We start from the raw sequence: 18,404 nt of genomic DNA on the forward strand, positions 1-18,404 counted from the left end.
AAAAGGCCTCCTAAACAAAAATAAAAAAACCTATGGACCCTTCCAACAAGATTAATCAAAAAAATGTCATTGAAAACACTTATGACCTTTTTTTGCTCTTAATCATTAACCCCAGAATATCTTGTGTAAGTTTCAGATTATAACCTCATAACCCTTTGCTCCTTGTGGCCCCAAGGGAGCCACTTGGCCCACTTTTAGAAACCCTGCTTTACATCCTTCCAGGATTGAAATGTTTAGTACTAATTACTAAAACATTACTATAGTGGCATTCAACAAAATTTTGAACTCTCCACAGTGTTTTTTAGTTTTATACTATTCTAAAGCTAGAACATTTTCATTTTTTACAGTTTTTAAGTGGCTTTATAAACATCAAGTGTCATATTATCTTTTAATTTTGTACTTTACTTAGTCAAGCTACAATCATAATGTTCATATAAGAAACAAAAAGAAAGTATTTTCAAAAGCCAATTTATATCAGTTGCTCAATGGCTATATTAAAGCAGGTATTTAATGAGTTTTGAATGTTTTTTTATCATTTTTTTATTATAACTTCAGACATACATAGTTCATTATCTTTACAATTGTTATTTGCAATTTTTTTATGTGATTTTTCAATTAGTCTTTCAATTTCCATTATTTCTTGAATATTTTTAAAACTTTGTTCAAAATCTTAAAACTTAACTTTTGTGATATTTCAAATTTCTACAAGTTTAGTTGTATTTTTCACTAATTCTTATTATCAGGGTTGCTACTTTACCTGGAAACCTGGAATTTGACAATTTAGGCTATAATAATCTGGAAAAACCTGGAATTTGAGAAATTTTGAAAAAAACCTGGAAATTTGATCAAAAAACCTGGAAAAATCTGGAATTTTTAATAACTTTACAATTTCAGTTGTAAAATTTTGATTTGACACAAAAAATATATCAAATGATTAAGATTTTTTGTCATCATCAACAATTTTTTTTATTAAAAAACACATTTAAATTAACTTTACAGTATCTTTTCAATGCTTTTATTCTATTTAACACAGTTTCTTTAATAGAAATTAACCTAAAACTAAAAATAGACCCAAAAATGTGTACTTTTAAAAACCTGGAAGAAATTTTGAAAACCTGGAAAAATTTTGAAAAAATGAGTGGCAATCCTGTATTATTAAAAAAAGTAGGGGTAGGGAGTATAGCACATTTTTTTGGTTATATTGTAATATTCATTCAATTCATTATGGTTTGGATGTTTTTTTGCTTCATTAAAAAGAATCTGAAAAAAAAAGTTACAAAAAAAAAAACAACTGCTGCCCAAAAAACTAATTTCAATCCCAAAAATCACATACTTATCAATTTTTCGACTTAAATAGTTATAAAATCACTTATACATGTCCTAGACTTATAGTTTATGTCTTATATGAAAGCTTATTTTTAAAGACATATTAACTGCTTTTGATGTATTCATAATCACCCTAAATGTGGAAAATTTGTCTGTAAAATGTAGGGGTAGGGAGTACAGCACATTTTTTTGGTCATATTGTAAAGTTCAAATAAGTACATATTATTCGAATGTGTTTTTGCTTAGTTAAAAAGAATCTAAAAAAAAAAATTTTGTAAAAAAAACGTTGCTGCTCAAAAAACTGATTTCAACCCCAAAAATTACATATTTTTTGACTTAAACAGTGATAAAATTACTTATACATGTCCTAGAATAATAATTTATAACATAAATGAAAGCTTATAATTATAGGCATAAATTAAAGACATTTCAACTGCTTTTGTTATATTATGACGCCATTTTTACACTAAATATGCAAATTTTGTCTGTAGAGTCATACATTATTTTCTAATATAAAAAGCAAATTCTTCTGCTGGTTAACTTTTAGTTTTGTTATTTAGAGTATAAAATGTGTCAAGTCAGCTAGGCAGAAAGTGATGTAATGTCATTTCAATTGCATGTTGATATATATATACAATACATTTTAAATCACTTTTGGTTATTAGAAATTATGATTATTGAGAGCACCTGTCTAAGAGTAAAAGATCTAAGACTTATATATCATAGAAAGTACATGTAAGTTTATTATAGTTAGTGAAATTTTATTCTTTTAATTTTAGAATTTTTTTTAAATTAAACAATAAATGTTTATCTGTATTAATTTTTTATTAGCTCTAAGTATGTTATTGTTTTCAAATTACTACTAGTTAGTGTTTATAAAGTATTGTACATCTAAATAAATTAAAACTTAGTTAATTAGTTTGTTTAAATGTTTCAGTTCTCTAATTTTAAAGCTTTTTATCAAATCTTTTTTAATTTTAAACTCATAGCAGTTAATTGTTATTATATTTACTTAAATAAAGTGCTCTCAATAATTATAGTTTCTAATAAATAATCCAATTAGAAAGAAATTTATTTAAAATGTATTTTATATATATAAATAAACACCCAATTGAAATGACATTACATCGGTAATATCTTTCTGCCTAGATGACTTGACACATTTTATACTCTAAATCAAAAAACTAAAAGTAAAACAGCAGAAGAATTTGTTTTTTATATTAGAAAATAATGTACAATTTTACAGACAAAACTTGCATATTTAGTGTAACAATGACATCATAGTGCAACAATGACGTCATAGTGCAACAAAAGCAGCTGAAATGTCTTTAATTTATGCCTATAGTTATAAGCTTTTGCTCAAGATATAAATTATAAGTCTAGGACATGTATAAGTAATTTTATTACTGTTAAAGTCAAAAAATCAAAAAATATGTGATTTTTGGGGTTTAAATCAGTTTTTGGGCAGTGACTTTTTTTTTGCAATATTATAATTGCTTATTTTATATTTTTTTATAACTAAGTAAAAACACATCTGAATCATATGTATTTATTTGAATTATACAATATGACCAAAAAAATGTGCTGTACTCCCTACCCCTACATTGTACAGAAAATTTTGAACGTTTAGGTTGATTATGACGTCATAATATATCAAAAGAAGTTGATATGTTATTAAATATATGTCAATAAGTATAAACTTTTATTTAAGACATGAATTATAAATCTAGGACATGTATAAGTGATTTATTACTGTATAAATAATTTATTACTGTATTTTATTACCGCGTACTTCTTAAAGTGCATACCTAAGCAATGTATTATTTGAATCTGTTAGTAAATATAAATAGAAGAATTGCCACAAAGTCAGGAAAAAGTGAGAATTTTTGAAAAAACGTCAGTAAAAGTCAGGAAATCTCATTTATCAAAACTGACTTGTAGTTTGTACTTAAAACTTTCAAATAAAAGCCAAAGTTATTTTTTGTAAAAAAATGTGTTTGACCACCCCTATGGCCTTAATATCTATTCTGAGTCATTAAGGTTTGTTAAAAGTTATATATGCTTTTTAAGTATTAGTTTGGTTTTATGACTATAAAGTCCATTTATTTCTTGAAAATTATATTTTTATTCTGGATATTATATATTCTTTTGTTATTATTATGATTTCTTAAAGATTCAAGCTTAAACAACACTGTTTTTTTTTCAGTTTTTTGGTTGTTACTTACTTTTTTTTCCAATTTTTACAGGTATTTTTTACCTGTAAACCTGAAAATACCTGTAAAAATTTATAAATTTGAAAACTAAGTAAAAAATAATCTGAAATCTTTTTTGAAAAAACCTAGAGTTATTGATATTTATATATGCAAAATTAAAAACTAAATAAGATAAAATATCTATATTATCTAAAATAAAAAAATTTCTATTGCTCAAAGGTTTTTTATGCAACAAATTAAAAAGTAGTAATACAGTATTTTTTACTGCTAGAGCTAAAACCATTCCTATAAATTAAGATTAATGTTTTAATAAAACTATATAAAAATTTATTCTTTAAAAGACCTGGAATGAATATATTAAAACCAGTGGCATGGCCAGTAGCCTAATTATACTAAAAACAGTGGTTCTCATGGTCTTAAAAGTTTTGTAATGATTTAGTTTAAACTTTTTGTTGAGAAAAAAATAGTTTTTTTTTAATTAAGTTGTTTGTATAGTATAGCATGACACATTAATAATTATTTTTTTATAGCTATATAGAATAGAACAAGATTGATTTTGCATATATTTAAACATATTTTTACTTCTAAAACTTTTCTGTGCTTTGCACCTAAACTCAAGACAATAGATTTTTTTTAAGACTTGGCAATAAGCTTAGGTTTGTTTTTGTTAACTCTGGTTAGTTTATCTGTCTCAAAGAGTAAATACCTGTTTTATCTGGGTTGCCACATACTTAGCTAGTTTCAATACATTCCTACATTTTAAACTAGTTTTTAATGAATTTAAATCTTCTTTTTTTTTTAATAAATACTGTTTTAATAAGTTATTTTATTTGGGTTATAGGGAGGTTAAAACACCTTTTTTCAAATTTAGTCTTATTATTACATAACAAGATAAGCTAACTTGTTACTTTTTACTGCTTGTTAGAACTCAAAGTAGCTTTTGAGATATAACCAATCAAAGTTAGAGCGTTCAACACGTTCTTTATGGTAGGCACAAACTAAAAGAGTAAAAATAGACTATTTCACTAAAAATCTATATCCTCCTTCAGTTTTTGAGAACTTGTTTTAAAACTTTTCTGAGTTATCTTTAATATATCTTAAACAACTTGTAGTTATATAAAAAAAAATGATATAAAGATTTAAAAACATTTTTTTTATTATAGTTTTTTATTGGCTTTTTTTCCAAAATATGCTTCATACCAGTTGCTTGTACTATTAAAAAGTACATTTCCTGAAAATTTGAATTAAATTGCTATAAAAATGGAAGAGCAGATATATTTTTAGAAAATTTTAAAAAATTGTGAGAAAATCTACCTTTTAAATTTTTGATTCCATACCATTAAATCAGATTTTTATAACAAAACTTTTACCTATTTTATTATATCTCAATTAAGACCATAGGGGGGGGGGGGGGGTAAGTCATGTTTTTTACAAGTTGATCTTATTTTAAGCTTTTTTTTTTCCAAGCTTGAAGATACTTTTTATCGTTTTAAAAAGTTCAAATTATTTTTTGAGATATGACTAGTCAAAGTTGGGCCGCATAATAGGTTCCCTATGGAAAGGGAAAACTAAAACAGCAAAAAAAGACTGTTTTATTTAAAATCTATCTCCTCCAAAATTTTTCAAGCAATCTTCTTCAAACTTTCACAGTCTAATCTTTATACATTAACAAAAAAATGTTACTTAAAAATTAAAAAAAAATTGTAAAACTTTTTTTTAAATTTTTGTGATAATATTTTTATTCTTTTACATTAATAAAATTCTAAATTCAAGTTTTTTCCTTTTAATATAAGGAACATTTCCTAAAAATTTGAAGAAGATTGCTTCAAAAATGAAGGAGGAGTTAGATTTTTAGTGAATTTTTAAATTCCAAGAAAATTGACCCCAAAAAATTTGCGGTCCATACATTTGTATGGAAACTTTTTACAAAAAATAAAATATCTCAAAAGTTAAATGATATTTTTGAATTCTATAAAAACTGGCTTCGAGTTTGTATTTGAAGCTTTTATATAAAAGCCTAAGTTAATTATTGTAAAAAAAATGTTTGACACCCCCTATGGCCTTAATTCGAATGTTTTTCTTTAAAAAAAAGTATGTTATAGTGTATACTCTGAAGCTTTGAATTAAAATCCAATTTTATTTTTGTACAAAAATGTTGGGTCTGACATTTTTTTTTACTAAAAATAACATTGGATCTTAAATGAAAGCATAAAGTACAAACTACAAGCCAGTTTTTATAGAATTAAAAAATCTTATTTAACTTTTAAGACATTGTAATTTTTGTAAAAAGTTTCCAATACAAACGTATGGACCGCAAATTTTTTGGGGTCATTTTTCTTGGAAATTTAAAAAATCATTAAAAATCTATCTTCTCCTTCATCTTATTAGCTAGAGACCTCAAACTTTCAGGAAACGTTCCTTTTATAGTTAATAAGACTTTGAATGTTGGATTTTAAAACTATTAAAAAATAAAAATTTTAGATAAAAAAAAACAAAAAAATAGGTGGTTTTTTTTAAATTAAAATTTTATTTTTCAAAATTAAAAAAGTTCCTGCATTCAATCTTTTTAAAATTTAATAATACACTTTCTGTGTAAATTTGAAGAAGATTGCTTAAAAATGATGGAGAAGATAGATTTTTAGTAAAATGGTCTTTTTTCACGTTTTAAGTTTGCGCGTTCCATTAGGAACCTATTGAGGTTACCAACTTTGATTGTTCATATCTCAAAAAATACTTTGAATTTTTTCAAGTGGTCAAAAATATCTGATAGCTCAGATAAAACTCTATAAAATAAGATCAACTTGTGAAAATCAAGGTGGACCCCCCTTCCCCTATGCTCTTAATGTTTTGTTTTTAGGTATTCAAGTAGACTATATAATTTTTTTGGTTTTTGATTGACTTTAGATTTCATTTTAAATTTTTCATAAACTCAGGCTGACTTAAGCAAGCTTGATGTAACACAGGTTATTTTTTGTCTCTTAAACTAGCTTTTTTGTCTCAAAGATTGGCAATCCTTTTCTATCAATGTAAATAAAAAATCTCATAAACAGTAACAATTATAGAAATAAGATAAATCTCACTTAGCTTATCATTTAAAACTATATAGAATAATTCTTTATAATTATCAAATCTGTAGTTATATTTTTTAAGAAAAAGTCTGTCTTAATCTTTTTCTTATAAAGTAAAAAATAATGTTAGTTTTACTTTTTATTGATAACATGTTGTATATAATCAGGATCACTTTGTTTGAAACTTAGTCAGAAATTTTTATTTAGTTTGAAAATAATAAATATTCTTGTAGTTACTTCTGTAGCAAAAAATCATATACTTGTGTAAAAAAAACAGGTTGTCGCATACTTATGATGTAAATTTCAAATCTTTAAAAAAATTCTGATTTCAGTGTGATTTTAGTTAAGATATTTCAATAAACACAAGCTAGTTTTCTTATAACTGTTTTTTACAAAAATATAAAATATTATTTAATAATATTTTTTATAGTTTATTAAAACTGTAACTCTTTAGAGTTGTAGAATAAATTTGTTGTTATTTCAACATTATTTTAAAACTAAAGTTTAATGCTGCCATATATATTTTTTTACTTTTGACCCAGGTTTATTTTGTGAAGTTATGTTAGAGGTTACTGTACAGTACTACATATAAAAGGCTGTCTAAAAAACTGCTAATCTACCATAAAATATTCAAAATTTGAAAGTCAATTTGAAAAACTATATTTAAAAAACCATATCTAAAAAATTTTGTGTATACTCAAATTACCATAGGTTTTATCAAAACTTTTATTAAAACAGTTTTATGATAAAATTATTAGTAGAGTTTTGTGGTTTAGGACTAGGATAACTAATAAAATAGTAGAATTGGATGATAAGCTTTGAAAATATTGCTAGTGGTTGAGTAGATTAAGCTCAGGAAGGGTATGAAGTATATCAAAAAAATATGCTGTAATGAACAGGGCTAACTATTTCACTGGAAAATAGCACTCAATTAAAAATCCACTACATAAAGTTATAAAAAAGTTCATAGAAAACACATGAATTTACTTTTTATGCCAAGCCACTGGTTTTTGACTACAAGTATTTATATGTATACATATATTTAAATTTTTTAGTAGTTTGTTTATTAAATAGGTTCTTTTTTTTTTGCTAGTTTAAGCATACAAGTCACTTAAAACTGACACAGTTGTAAATAAAGTTAATCGACAAAAAGTGTTTAAGTTTTGACTATTTATCTAATTTTTAAAAGTATAACTAGTAAATTTATCCAGTTTTGTTTGTTTCATAGCACCATTAGTGTTACAAATAACTTTATTAAAGCTTATTAGAGTAAATAAAAAGTAGTCCCTGTCCACATTTCTGTCTATAACATCAATGTTTGTTTAATAATCCTTTTTTAGCAAAAAATTATATTTTGTTACTAGATAAGTTTTAAGTAGCCGTCACAAGTAAAATGAGATCAAAAGTTTTGTTTAGTAAGTTTTATCTTAACTTACTGCTCAAATAAATTTTGAGTCTCTAGTTTTGTTTATGAATAATCTTCATTGTCATCTGGTTTGGTTAATAAACTGATGGTAGATTTATATAGTTTGTAACAACTTTTAAATGGATACTTCAGTTTTTTTTTTTAATATTATTACACTACTTTTGTCTTTGTTGTCATAGTTTTAAAGTAAAAATATTTTTAAGTTTTTTTAAGTCTTAATTTTATAGTGTTACGACTTTTTTTAAAAATCCTGATCAGTTTCTTAATAGGCCTTATATCTTGGGAATAAATAATAAAAACAATAAAATTACAAGATGTATTTTTCAAAGCTACTAAGTACTAGCTACAAATTTAATTTTACTTAAAAACATTGTTTTTTTGTTAAATAATTTAGAAATAGAGAATATTCAAAGTATTTTACAAAAAGTGTATAAATAGAATAAAAAAAAGCTAACAAATAAAGTTTAGAGGCTTTGGGTACCATTAAATTCTTTCTAATTAGGGTTCTGATATTTCTTGAGTCTAAACTTCCCAACATTAAATTTATATACTACTCATAATTTGTATCAGCAAAATACCTCAATACCTAATAAATGAATTACTGTATAGTATTTTACATGTGTGTATGCTTGTTAGGCATGGCAAGTTTATGCAGGATTGTGCACAATAAATAACATATATTTTAAAGCAAATACTTTTTTGTATAAAACCTCTTTATAGTATTTTTCTCAGATTGCCACCAGTTTTTTATATTATAATATAAATCCTACCTTCTTTCTTAAATATTATGCTAGTTTTAGTAACTAGTTCTAAATTATCTTAGGTAGAAAAATACTTTGTATGGTATTTTATAAATTTATTGTTTGATGTATAAATGTAGATGATATTTATAATTTATTCAATATTTTTTACCAATTTAGATTTTAAATGAACGGTAGTTCAAATAACTTTAATGTACTAATTTGTCAAAGATTTAGCAGTTGGACTGATGTTATTGATAAGGCTAGAAATTTAAAACATTTTGAAAGGAGAAAACTAATAAAAAAGTACAAAAGGTCATTGAAAAGGAAACGCAAAGCAATAGAAGCAAATAAAGACTTAAGCAATGTAACTAAAGAAGATCATTTGGCTGAATCTGATTCTTCAGATCAGTTTATTGATAATATTCTGTCAAAACCTTTTGTTTGCTCTTATCTTTTAGATCAAACAAGTTCAAACAGTAGACAATCCAGTCCTAGCTTAGTTTTAAAGAGTGATAGTTATACAGAAAGCTTGATCAATAGTTTTGATAAAGGTGAGCAACACACTTCAGCTTCTTTAGAAAATAAAAAAGGAAATGTTACAACTAGAATATTTCCAAATCAGCCAAAAAATAAGTTAAAATATAAGTCTTTAGAAAAATATGTTGAACATATTAGAAAGTGCAGCTTTTTTGAACTAGTTGGAGCATGCACTGATGAAAATTGTCCAAAACAACATGTAGAAGTTGTAAAAAGCTGTGTAATTTTGATAAGTTCAATGTATTATTTTGTTGATTTTGCCATTTCAAACATAGAAAAAGAAAGTTGCTCTGAAAATGCAGTACCAGAGGATTTCACAGAATTTTATGCTGACATTTCTCAAGAGTTGAAAAAGTTTGGTACAATCAAAAACTTGATAGTTTGCTGCAATGAGTCTCCACAGTTGAAAGGAAATGTTTATGTTGAGTATGAAACTTGTGTTGAGTCACAAAAGGCATTTGAAAACCTACAAGGAAGGTATTACGATGGGAAAATGTTAAATTGTACTTTTGTAAATATTAATGACTGGAGTAAAGTCCTTTGCAAAAGATACTGTATGGGTAAGACTTGTTTGGATGAACTGAGTTGTAATTATTTGCACATTATTTCTTATTCTACAAATAGTGATGAATTAAGCAGTGAAGTAGGTGTTAAATTTCTGAAAAATAAAAAACATTCTAAAAGTTCAAAGAAGTCAAAAAAAGACAAACTTTTAAAGAAAAATAAAAATAATAAAATTACAAAGCATAAGAAGCGTAAAAGTTCAAAATATAGTTAAAATGTACAAAATATTTTTATAGTTCATTTGTTTTTGATATTTAACCTAAGAACACATGTAACTGTTTTCTTATAGGCCAATGTCAACAATCAATTTCTCAACTATTACTTTTTCTAATAGTAAAATTGTTTTTAATTAATGATTAAAATTTCTTTCGAATGTCATTAAATTGAAAAAAAAACTTAATATAACCTCAACAAAAAGTGTCACACACTTAACTCTTTTGAATTGTTTTGTACAATTTTACTTTTAAATAACAAAATTACTGTTCACATCTAAGCCAAATTATACTTATGTTTTATTATTGTTTGAAGGTATATGGTGTTTATTAATGTGAATGCTTTAAAATTTCTGCACAAAATTTTCATTAAAATAGGAAGTTGATTAACAATCATAAATACCTTTTTAGTTTTCTAAAATTTTGGTAAAGTGGACATGTAACAATGTTTTTTAAATAAAAATGTCTAGTATTAAAAGGGAATTTTGCATGAAGAAACTTTTGCATGGGTTGTATTTTTTTAATTAATCTATTTATTTTTACTAATTTAAGTTAGTTATTTTTTATAATCTTTACTGTCACTTAACCCTTACCCTCGGTCAGTAAATTCTCTTTTTTTCTTGTTTTTTTTTTAGTTTTGTTATTTTATTTTTTATTGTATTTTATCTTTATTAGTAACTTTTATTAGTTGTTATTTGTTTTTATTTTTAATATCACTGTTACCCTTAACCCTTACCTTCGGTTGATAACTTATTTTTTTTAAATAGTTGTGTTTCTTTATTTGTAGTGTTCTTTTAACTACTAATTTTTATTAGTCATTTTTTTATCATTATTTTTACTATCACTGTTACCCCTTACCCTCGGTGGGTAACTTATTTTTTCTTCTTTTTATTTTATTTTTTATTATTATTTTTTTTAACTCTTGTGCAAAAGCGTCCCTTTGTGCACGTTCGACCAGTTCCCAGTATAAAAAGATATAAAACCAGCTATATTTAATTTTGGACAATTTTAATCTAACATATTTATTCCAAAAAAGTTTTTAATCATGTTAGTTAAAAAATATTAAATATATTGTATTTTGAAGTTTTTGTAATAGTTATTTTTTAAGCTTTGTGTTTTAATTTTTTTTTAAAGATTATCAATCATATTTGTTAAATGTATTTAAATTTTCTCTTTAAATTTGCTCTTAGTTAAATTTACTTTTGTACCTTTACAGATTTATAAATAAACTATGTCTGCAATTGAAGATCCAGAGCCTCATTTTCGTCAGTTTGAGCGCAAAAGAACCATCATGGAAATAATAAAAAGTCCTGAACCAACAAAAATTTGTGCACCGATGGTGCGATATTCCAAGCTGCAGTTCAGAACTTTGGTGAGAATGTACGGCTGTGACATTGCTTACACTCCCATGATAGTCTCAGACTCTTTTTTGAAATCAGAAGAATGCAGAAGCGTCGAGTTCCAAACCAGCAAGGCTGACACCCCGTTGGTGGTTCAGTTTGCAGCCAGCAACGCCAAAGACTTTGCCGAAGCGTCTGAACTGGTTTACCCATACTCTGACGGCGTGGGTTTGAATGCCGGCTGCCCGCAAAGGTGGGCCATGGCGGAAGGTTACGGTGCAAAAATGCTGAGATGCCCAGAGAAAATAAAAGACTACGTCAGGTTCACCAGAGCAAAAATAAGCGATGAGAAGTTTGCAGTTTCCGTGAAGATCAGGCTCCTGGAAGACGTTAAAAAGACGGTTGAAATGTGCCAGATGCTGGAACGCGTGGGTGTTTCTTACGTTGACGTTCACGGAAGGACCACTCAGGAGAGACACCAGCCTGTGCATTATGACCAAATAAAAACCATAAAAGACAATGTCAGCATTCCCATCATTGCCAACGGTGATGTCACCACGCTTGATGAAGTTAATGAAGTCTGCAACAATACAGGTGTGTTTTATTAGACTGCTTTTATGTTAAACAGGATTACCATTTTACCTGGAAAAACCTGGAATTAGACAATTTAGGCAATAAAAACCTGGAATTTATGAAATGATGAAAAAAAAACTGGAAATTTTAACAATTTTAACATGTCAAGTAGTAAAATTTCAATTTGACTCAAAAAATCTATCGTGTAGATATAAATATTTTGTCATCATCAAAAATTTTTTTTATTAAAAAACACAGTCAAAGTAGTTTTCGAGTACTTTTACAATGTTTTTATACTATTAAACACAATTTTCTACCTTAAACTTAACTTTAAACTAAATATAGATCCAACAATATGTAGTTTTAAAAACCTGGATAAATGTTTAAAAAAAACGAGTGGCAACCCTGATTAAAGTATTTTATTTTCTTTTTATATTGCTGAGTTAAAGTCTTAACATAAAATATGTTCAAGTTATACTTATAACCTTTAAAAATAATAATATTTTCTAGAAATAAATGTTAACACATTTCTATTAAACATTAAACAATTTTTACAGTTATATTAAACTAGAGAATATAAATTTTCATCAAATATTTATCATAGCCAGGGATGTATCTTAAATAAGTCTGCTGATACTTAATTTCTTTTGATTTAATTTTTTTATTTTAGTATATTTTTAGTACCATTTTACTTTTATAATTTATAATATTTTACTTAACTTTAGTAGCCTAAACTTATAAAAAAGGTTCTTTTAAAATTAAAAAAACGGTTTTGTTTTAAGTAAATTAAATAACTTCAGCTTTGTTGAGGCTATGTTTATTAAACTATTTATTAAAAGAATGTTTGGGTTAAAAAACTAAAAGTTTTATTTGTATTTAATAATTATAAAAACCAAAAAAAATGCTTTCAAAGTAGTTATAACTTAATACAATCCAAAACATTTGTAAAGCCAGCAAAGTCAAAGCATGAACTTACATGTGTTGTTAGACAAGCTCAAATTAAGATAAGTTTTAGATCATACCACTTGGATTATTAGATCACAAGCACTTGGTAGACCAAGACCTATGTTTTGTATTTTTGTTGAAACTCGTCAATCAACAAAGAAAAACTTGCTGTTGTCAATCTACATGAAGTTTATGATGTTTTATGACTCTTAAATGCACATGGCGCCTATGATCATACCAGTAAATGGTAGCGCCATTATTAATCATGATAAGCTTTTTGTAGATTGGCAATTGCAAATTCTTTGGTTGCAACTGACCAACAAGTTTAAATAAAACAAAACTTAGATCTCAGTAACTGATAGCCTGTAGTCTGATGATCAGAGCTTTTTGCTTAAATAAATGCAAATAATGGAGAACTACAAAACTTTAAATAAAAATAACACACAGGATGCGAAGGAGTTATGGTGGCAAGAGGGTTGCTGGCCAATCCTGCCATGTTTTCCGGGCACCAACACACCCCACTCGACTGCATAAAAAACTGGGTTGACGTTTCCCTGCGACTCGGAACCCCTTTCACTTGTTTTCACAATCACCTCATCTACATGATGGACAAAATCGTTTCCAAGTCTGAAAAGAGACTTTTCAATTCTTTGCAGAGCACCCCTGCTGTTTTAGAATACTTAGACTCCAATGTTTACCCTTACACTGATTAATCATTATTCTTTATGAATGTACTTTTTAGGCAATTTTACTAACTTATTTGTGTCTTTAGATGTATGGTAGAAAATTTGAATAGTTAAGTAGTCATTTTTATTGTGTTTAATATTTGTTACGTTTTATAGTACTTGTTATGAATTATAGATTAAATAATGTAAAGACTTATTACTTCAATAAAACTTCATATATAGTTTTTTAGGAAAACTGTAAATTTTTTTATTAATTCATTTAAAATATAATATAGTTATTTAAATAATACTCGCAAATTGTGTATTGAAATGTGAATTAAAAAAAGATTACAAGTTTAATATTTCAAGATTTTAGTTAATTTATAAAATTCAAATGGATAACAAAACCAACAAGAAGAAAAAAGGCAAGAAGGTCAAGCAGTCGAAGAAGGACTTTTTTGCCGACCTGGAAAACGAAGTAGAGCCGCAAGTCGAGGCGGAAAAGAAAAGCAAAAAGTCAAAGAAAACCGCGGAGCACATGGAAGATGTCGTGGAAAAAATGGAGAAGGTGACGGTGGAAGACAAAAAGCCAAACAAGAGGAAGAAGAAGAAGGAGAAAGTGGACGAGCGGGAGCTGCAGGACTTCACTCACGAGGACGCGAAAGAGGAGGAGGCGGTGGACCACGCCAAGGCCATGGAGGGCATGACCAGGAAGCAGAAGAAGGAGTACGAGCGGAAGCGGAAGCTGGCGGAGGAGATGAAGGAGCTGCAGATGAGGCGCGTTGACGACGATCTGAGCAACTTCACCGCCAGCCAGACGCCGCAAGCGAGCAAGAACGAGGACATGGACAACAGCCTCGACATCAAGATCGAGGGCTTCTCCATCCAGGCCAACGGCAAGGACCTTTTCAAGAACGCCAACCTGACGATCGTGGCGGGGAGGAAGTACGGCCTGGTCGGTCCCAACGGAAAGGGCAAGACCACCCTGCTGAGGCACATAGCGCTGCGCAAGCTCAGGATTCCTTCCTACATCGACATACTGTACTGCGAGCAAGAAGTGAAGGCCAACGAGACGCCCGCCATCGAGTCCGTTTTGAACGCCGACGAGAACAGGCTCAAGCTGCTGACGAAGAGGAAGGATTTGGAGAGGAGGCTCGAAAACTCCGACGAGGACATCGAGTCGATCCAGGAGGAGCTGTCGAAGGTGTACGAGGAGTGCAAGGCGGCCGACGTGGACGGAGCGGAGCCGCGGGCGCGCAGAATTCTCGCCGGTCTCGGCTTCACCAAAGCCATGCAGGCGAGAGCGACCCAGGATTTCTCGGGAGGCTGGAGAATGAGAGTGTCGCTGGCGAGAGCGCTGTTCATGGAGCCCACTCTGCTGTTGTTGGACGAACCCACCAATCATTTGGATCTCAACGCCGTGATTTGGCTGGACAACTACCTTCAAAACTGGAAGAAGACCCTTTTGATCGTCTCCCACGACCAAAACTTCCTGGACAACGTCTGCACGGACATCATACACCTGGACTGCTTGAAGCTGTACTCCTACAGGGGCAACTACGCCCAGTTCAAAAAGATGTCCGAGCAGAGGCTCAAAGAGAAAGTGAAGGCTTACGAAAAGCAGGAGAAGCGGTTGAGGGAGCTGAAAAAGCACGGGGCGTCGAAGAAGGTGGCCGAGAAGAAGCAGAAGGAAGCGCTGACGAGGAAGCAGGAGAAGGGAAGGAACAAGTTGAAGAACGAGATGGTGGAAAGCTCGGAAACTCAAGCGGAGCTGATAAGCAAACCCCGCGAGTACGAAGTCAAGTTCAGGTTCCCGAGCAAAGACAAGCTGAACCCTCCGTGCATCGGCCTGCACGAAATTTCCTTTGGCTACCCGAATCAACCGCTGCTGTTCGAAAACGTCGAGTTCGGCCTGGACATGGACTCCAGGGTGGCGATAGTCGGACCGAACGGCGTCGGCAAGTCCACCCTTCTCAAGCTGCTGTGCGGCGAGATCGACCCGACGAAGGGCGAGCAGCGCAAAAACCACAGGCTGAAAGTGGCCTACTACAGCCAGCACAGCGCCGACCAGCTGGACGTGGACAAGTCGGCGGTGGCGTACCTGCGGGACAAGTTCAACGTGCCGTACCAGGAGGCGAGGAAGCGGCTGGGCTCGGTCGGGCTGGACAAGGACGCGCACGAGATTCAGATATTCGACCTGAGCGGGGGGCAGAAGGCGCGGGTGGCGCTGGCCGAGCTGATCTCGTGCGACCCGGACATCCTGATCCTGGACGAGCCGACGAACAACCTGGACCTGGAGTCGATCGACGCGCTGGGCGACGCCATCAACGAGTTCGAGGGCGGGGTGCTGATCGTCTCGCACGATGCCCGCCTCATCACGCACACCGACTGCAACCTGTGGGTGGTGGAGAACAAGGGCGTGGAGCAGATAGACGGCGACTTCGACGACTACAAGCAGGAAATACTGGACGAGCTGGAAACGGAGTACGGAAAATAATGTAATGTTGTTGTTTCAGGTGGCGGTTTTTGATAAATTTATAAAATAAATTTTAACAGTTTTTAATACTTTCAACAGAAAAAATATTTAACACTTGAAGAAATTAATTTTTACTCCGCCCTTTTATTTAAACAGACAGTTTGAAATGTATGCTTTGTGTTTATTAGCTTAAAGATTGTGTAGTTTAAATTGTTTGATTGATAATTTTACTAAAAAATGCCGATTAGGAAATATGGTATGATAATTTATTTAACGTCGTATTTTAATAAATTAGAATCTTGATGTCAGCGTTGTTTTTGCCTGATCAACACCAGCAAACGTTTGTTACATGTGAAAGCATGATAAACCGCTTGCAGATTGAAGGCTGCAAGTTTTTTCGGTTGTAACTGACTGATGAGTCCTAAAAAGGACAAAAATGGTCATAGTTTACCGAAGGCTTGTGGTCTAATTATCGAATTGGTATGATGAAACCTTTACATCCGGCTTAAAATTTTTATTTGGACTGTATTTTTCAAATTTATAATAGTATTGAAATAATATAATTTTTAACTTTGGTCCGAAATTGATAGTTGGAGATTTTAGTAAAGATTATAAGTGGAGTTTAATTGGTATTTAATGTTTAGAAAAATAGGTATGTGTTTGATAATTATCATTTACAAAATGTTTCGACATAACCCATCTTGCTATTAATTGGTAATTTTATAATAATGTTTCATTATTCGTAAATGAGCCAAAGCAATGTTAAAAGCTATTTCTATCACGCATGTTAACAAAATCTTAATTTACACAATTTTATGAAATCCTACAGGGTCATTGCTTATTTGTAAATATTTTAGTCTCGTTTTTTTAAATAGTTAATTATTTTAAAAAACACAGTAGTGTAAAAGCAAGAGTCTGTAATACTTCATAAAACTGTTAAGTTGCAAAGATCTAGTCAATTTATGTTATAAATACAAGGTTGCCACTTTACCTGGAAAAACCTGGAATTTGAGAAATTTTGAAAAAACATGGAATTTTTAATAATTTTAACATTTTCAGTTGTAAAATTTTGATTTGACACAAAAAATCTATCATATAATTAAGATTTTTTGTCATCATCAAAATTTTTTTTTTTAATCACATTTAAAGTAACTTTACAGTATCTTTTCAATATTTTTATACTATTTAACACAGTTTCTTTTTTAGAAATTAACTTAAAACTAAAAGTAGACCCAAAAATGTGTACTTTTAAAAACCTGGAAAAAAATTTGAAAAAACGAGTGGCAACCCTGTAAATATAACGATTAAAGAGGATAAGTTAAGAGGATTTTCACATGGTAACAGGTTCAAGTAAACACAAAAAGTCTTTATTTTTAAATATTTGGTTAAAAACTTTAAAAAAAATATTATGCACATTTATAAGTTTTATACTTAATTTTTAGATAATAGCATTTAAACCTTACCTAAACAGTCTGATAATTTCAGTCTTTTATATAAAAGTTTGCTTAATACTCCGAAGATAAGTTTAAGTTAATTTATTTTTTGTGTTCATTCGAATGTGTGTTTATTTGGAAAATAATCATGTACAAATGTCATATGATAATCAGTGTCCACATTTGAATGCAAAATATTCCTCTACCTGTTGTACATATCTATATTTTGAAGCTAACAGATCAAGTAATTGTTCTTAAGTTGGTATTTAATTCTAAACAGCATTGATTTAGAACTATTAGTAGGCATTTGGTTCTAACAAAACTAGCAATAAAACTTGTCCTAATTTAATCAGTTTAATTATAACTCTTATTTAGATTGGAAAATATAATTTAAAACTTAAATCCATATTGTTGCTTCAATTAACTAAATTTTTCAATATAATCTACCAACAATGGTCTTAGGGCAATGTACAAAAGTACTTACTAGCAATTATGACAAATATTTACACATTACTCTAACGTTGTTACACTATATGTACAGCAAAAATGTTGACTTATTTACTAAATAAAACATTAAAATTCTACTACCTTTTTTTAAAAACGTCCAACGGTGATCACTCTATGTAAAAGATTTTTCTTCAGGAAATCCTTTTAAAGATGATTATATTAGCATTCAACTATATATTTAAAAAGTTAAAGCTAAAATTAAAACAAGAGTATTTAAGAAGACAGTTATAGTATTTGTTTGTGTACAGCTGATAAAAATGCAATTAACTTTTACTGTAAATATATCATGTACCAATCATCAACAGCTATTTTTTAGTCCTTATTACTGTCATTTAAAGTTTATTCAGTTATAAATTATGTTAATACACAACGTTTT

At 29.4% G+C, this 18,404-nt stretch overlaps 3 protein-coding genes across 3 annotated transcripts; all 3 read left to right on the top strand.

Annotated features, from left to right (window-relative positions):
* Window positions 1-8,960: 8,960 nt before the first annotated feature.
* Window positions 8,961-10,091, top strand: LOC145839196 (uncharacterized). Its single transcript, XM_082946804.1, has one exon. The coding sequence runs from the start codon at window positions 8,961-8,963 to the stop codon at window positions 10,089-10,091; it is 1,131 nt and encodes a 376-aa protein (XP_082802930.1).
* A 1,287-nt stretch (window positions 10,092-11,378) lies between these two features.
* LOC145839197 (tRNA-dihydrouridine(20a/20b) synthase [NAD(P)+]-like) lies at window positions 11,379-13,660 on the top strand. The gene is made up of 2 exons (XM_082946805.1): window positions 11,379-12,023; window positions 13,395-13,660. Exons 1-2 carry the CDS (start codon window positions 11,381-11,383, stop codon window positions 13,658-13,660), a joined length of 909 nt encoding a protein of 302 aa, XP_082802931.1. The 5' UTR covers window positions 11,379-11,380.
* A 325-nt stretch (window positions 13,661-13,985) lies between these two features.
* On the top strand, window positions 13,986-16,384 carry LOC145839514 (ATP-binding cassette sub-family F member 1-like). The gene has a single exon (XM_082947112.1). The coding sequence runs from the start codon at window positions 14,007-14,009 to the stop codon at window positions 16,107-16,109; it is 2,103 nt and encodes a 700-aa protein (XP_082803238.1). The 5' UTR covers window positions 13,986-14,006; the 3' UTR covers window positions 16,110-16,384.
* The last annotated feature ends 2,020 nt before the right edge of the window (window positions 16,385-18,404 follow it).

This window comes from Thalia democratica, chromosome 6, assembly GCF_965202585.1.
Source record: "Thalia democratica chromosome 6, ktThaDemo2.hap1.1, whole genome shotgun sequence".
Lineage (NCBI taxonomy): Eukaryota > Metazoa > Chordata > Thaliacea > Salpida > Salpidae > Thalia > Thalia democratica.

Bases quoted from the DNA above. Each gene is read 5' to 3' on its own strand.
- LOC145839196 (XM_082946804.1), top strand. From the start codon at position 8,961: ATGAACGGTAGTTCAAATAACTTTAATGTACTAATTTGTCAAAGATTT.
- LOC145839197 (XM_082946805.1), top strand. From the start codon at position 11,381: ATGGAAATAATAAAAAGTCCTGAACCAACAAAAATTTGTGCACCGATG. The intron at 12,024-13,394 runs GTGTGTTTTATT...AATAACACACAG, and splicing joins TGAAGTCTGCAACAATACAG to GATGCGAAGGAGTTATGGTG.
- LOC145839514 (XM_082947112.1), top strand. From the start codon at position 14,007: ATGGATAACAAAACCAACAAGAAGAAAAAAGGCAAGAAGGTCAAGCAG.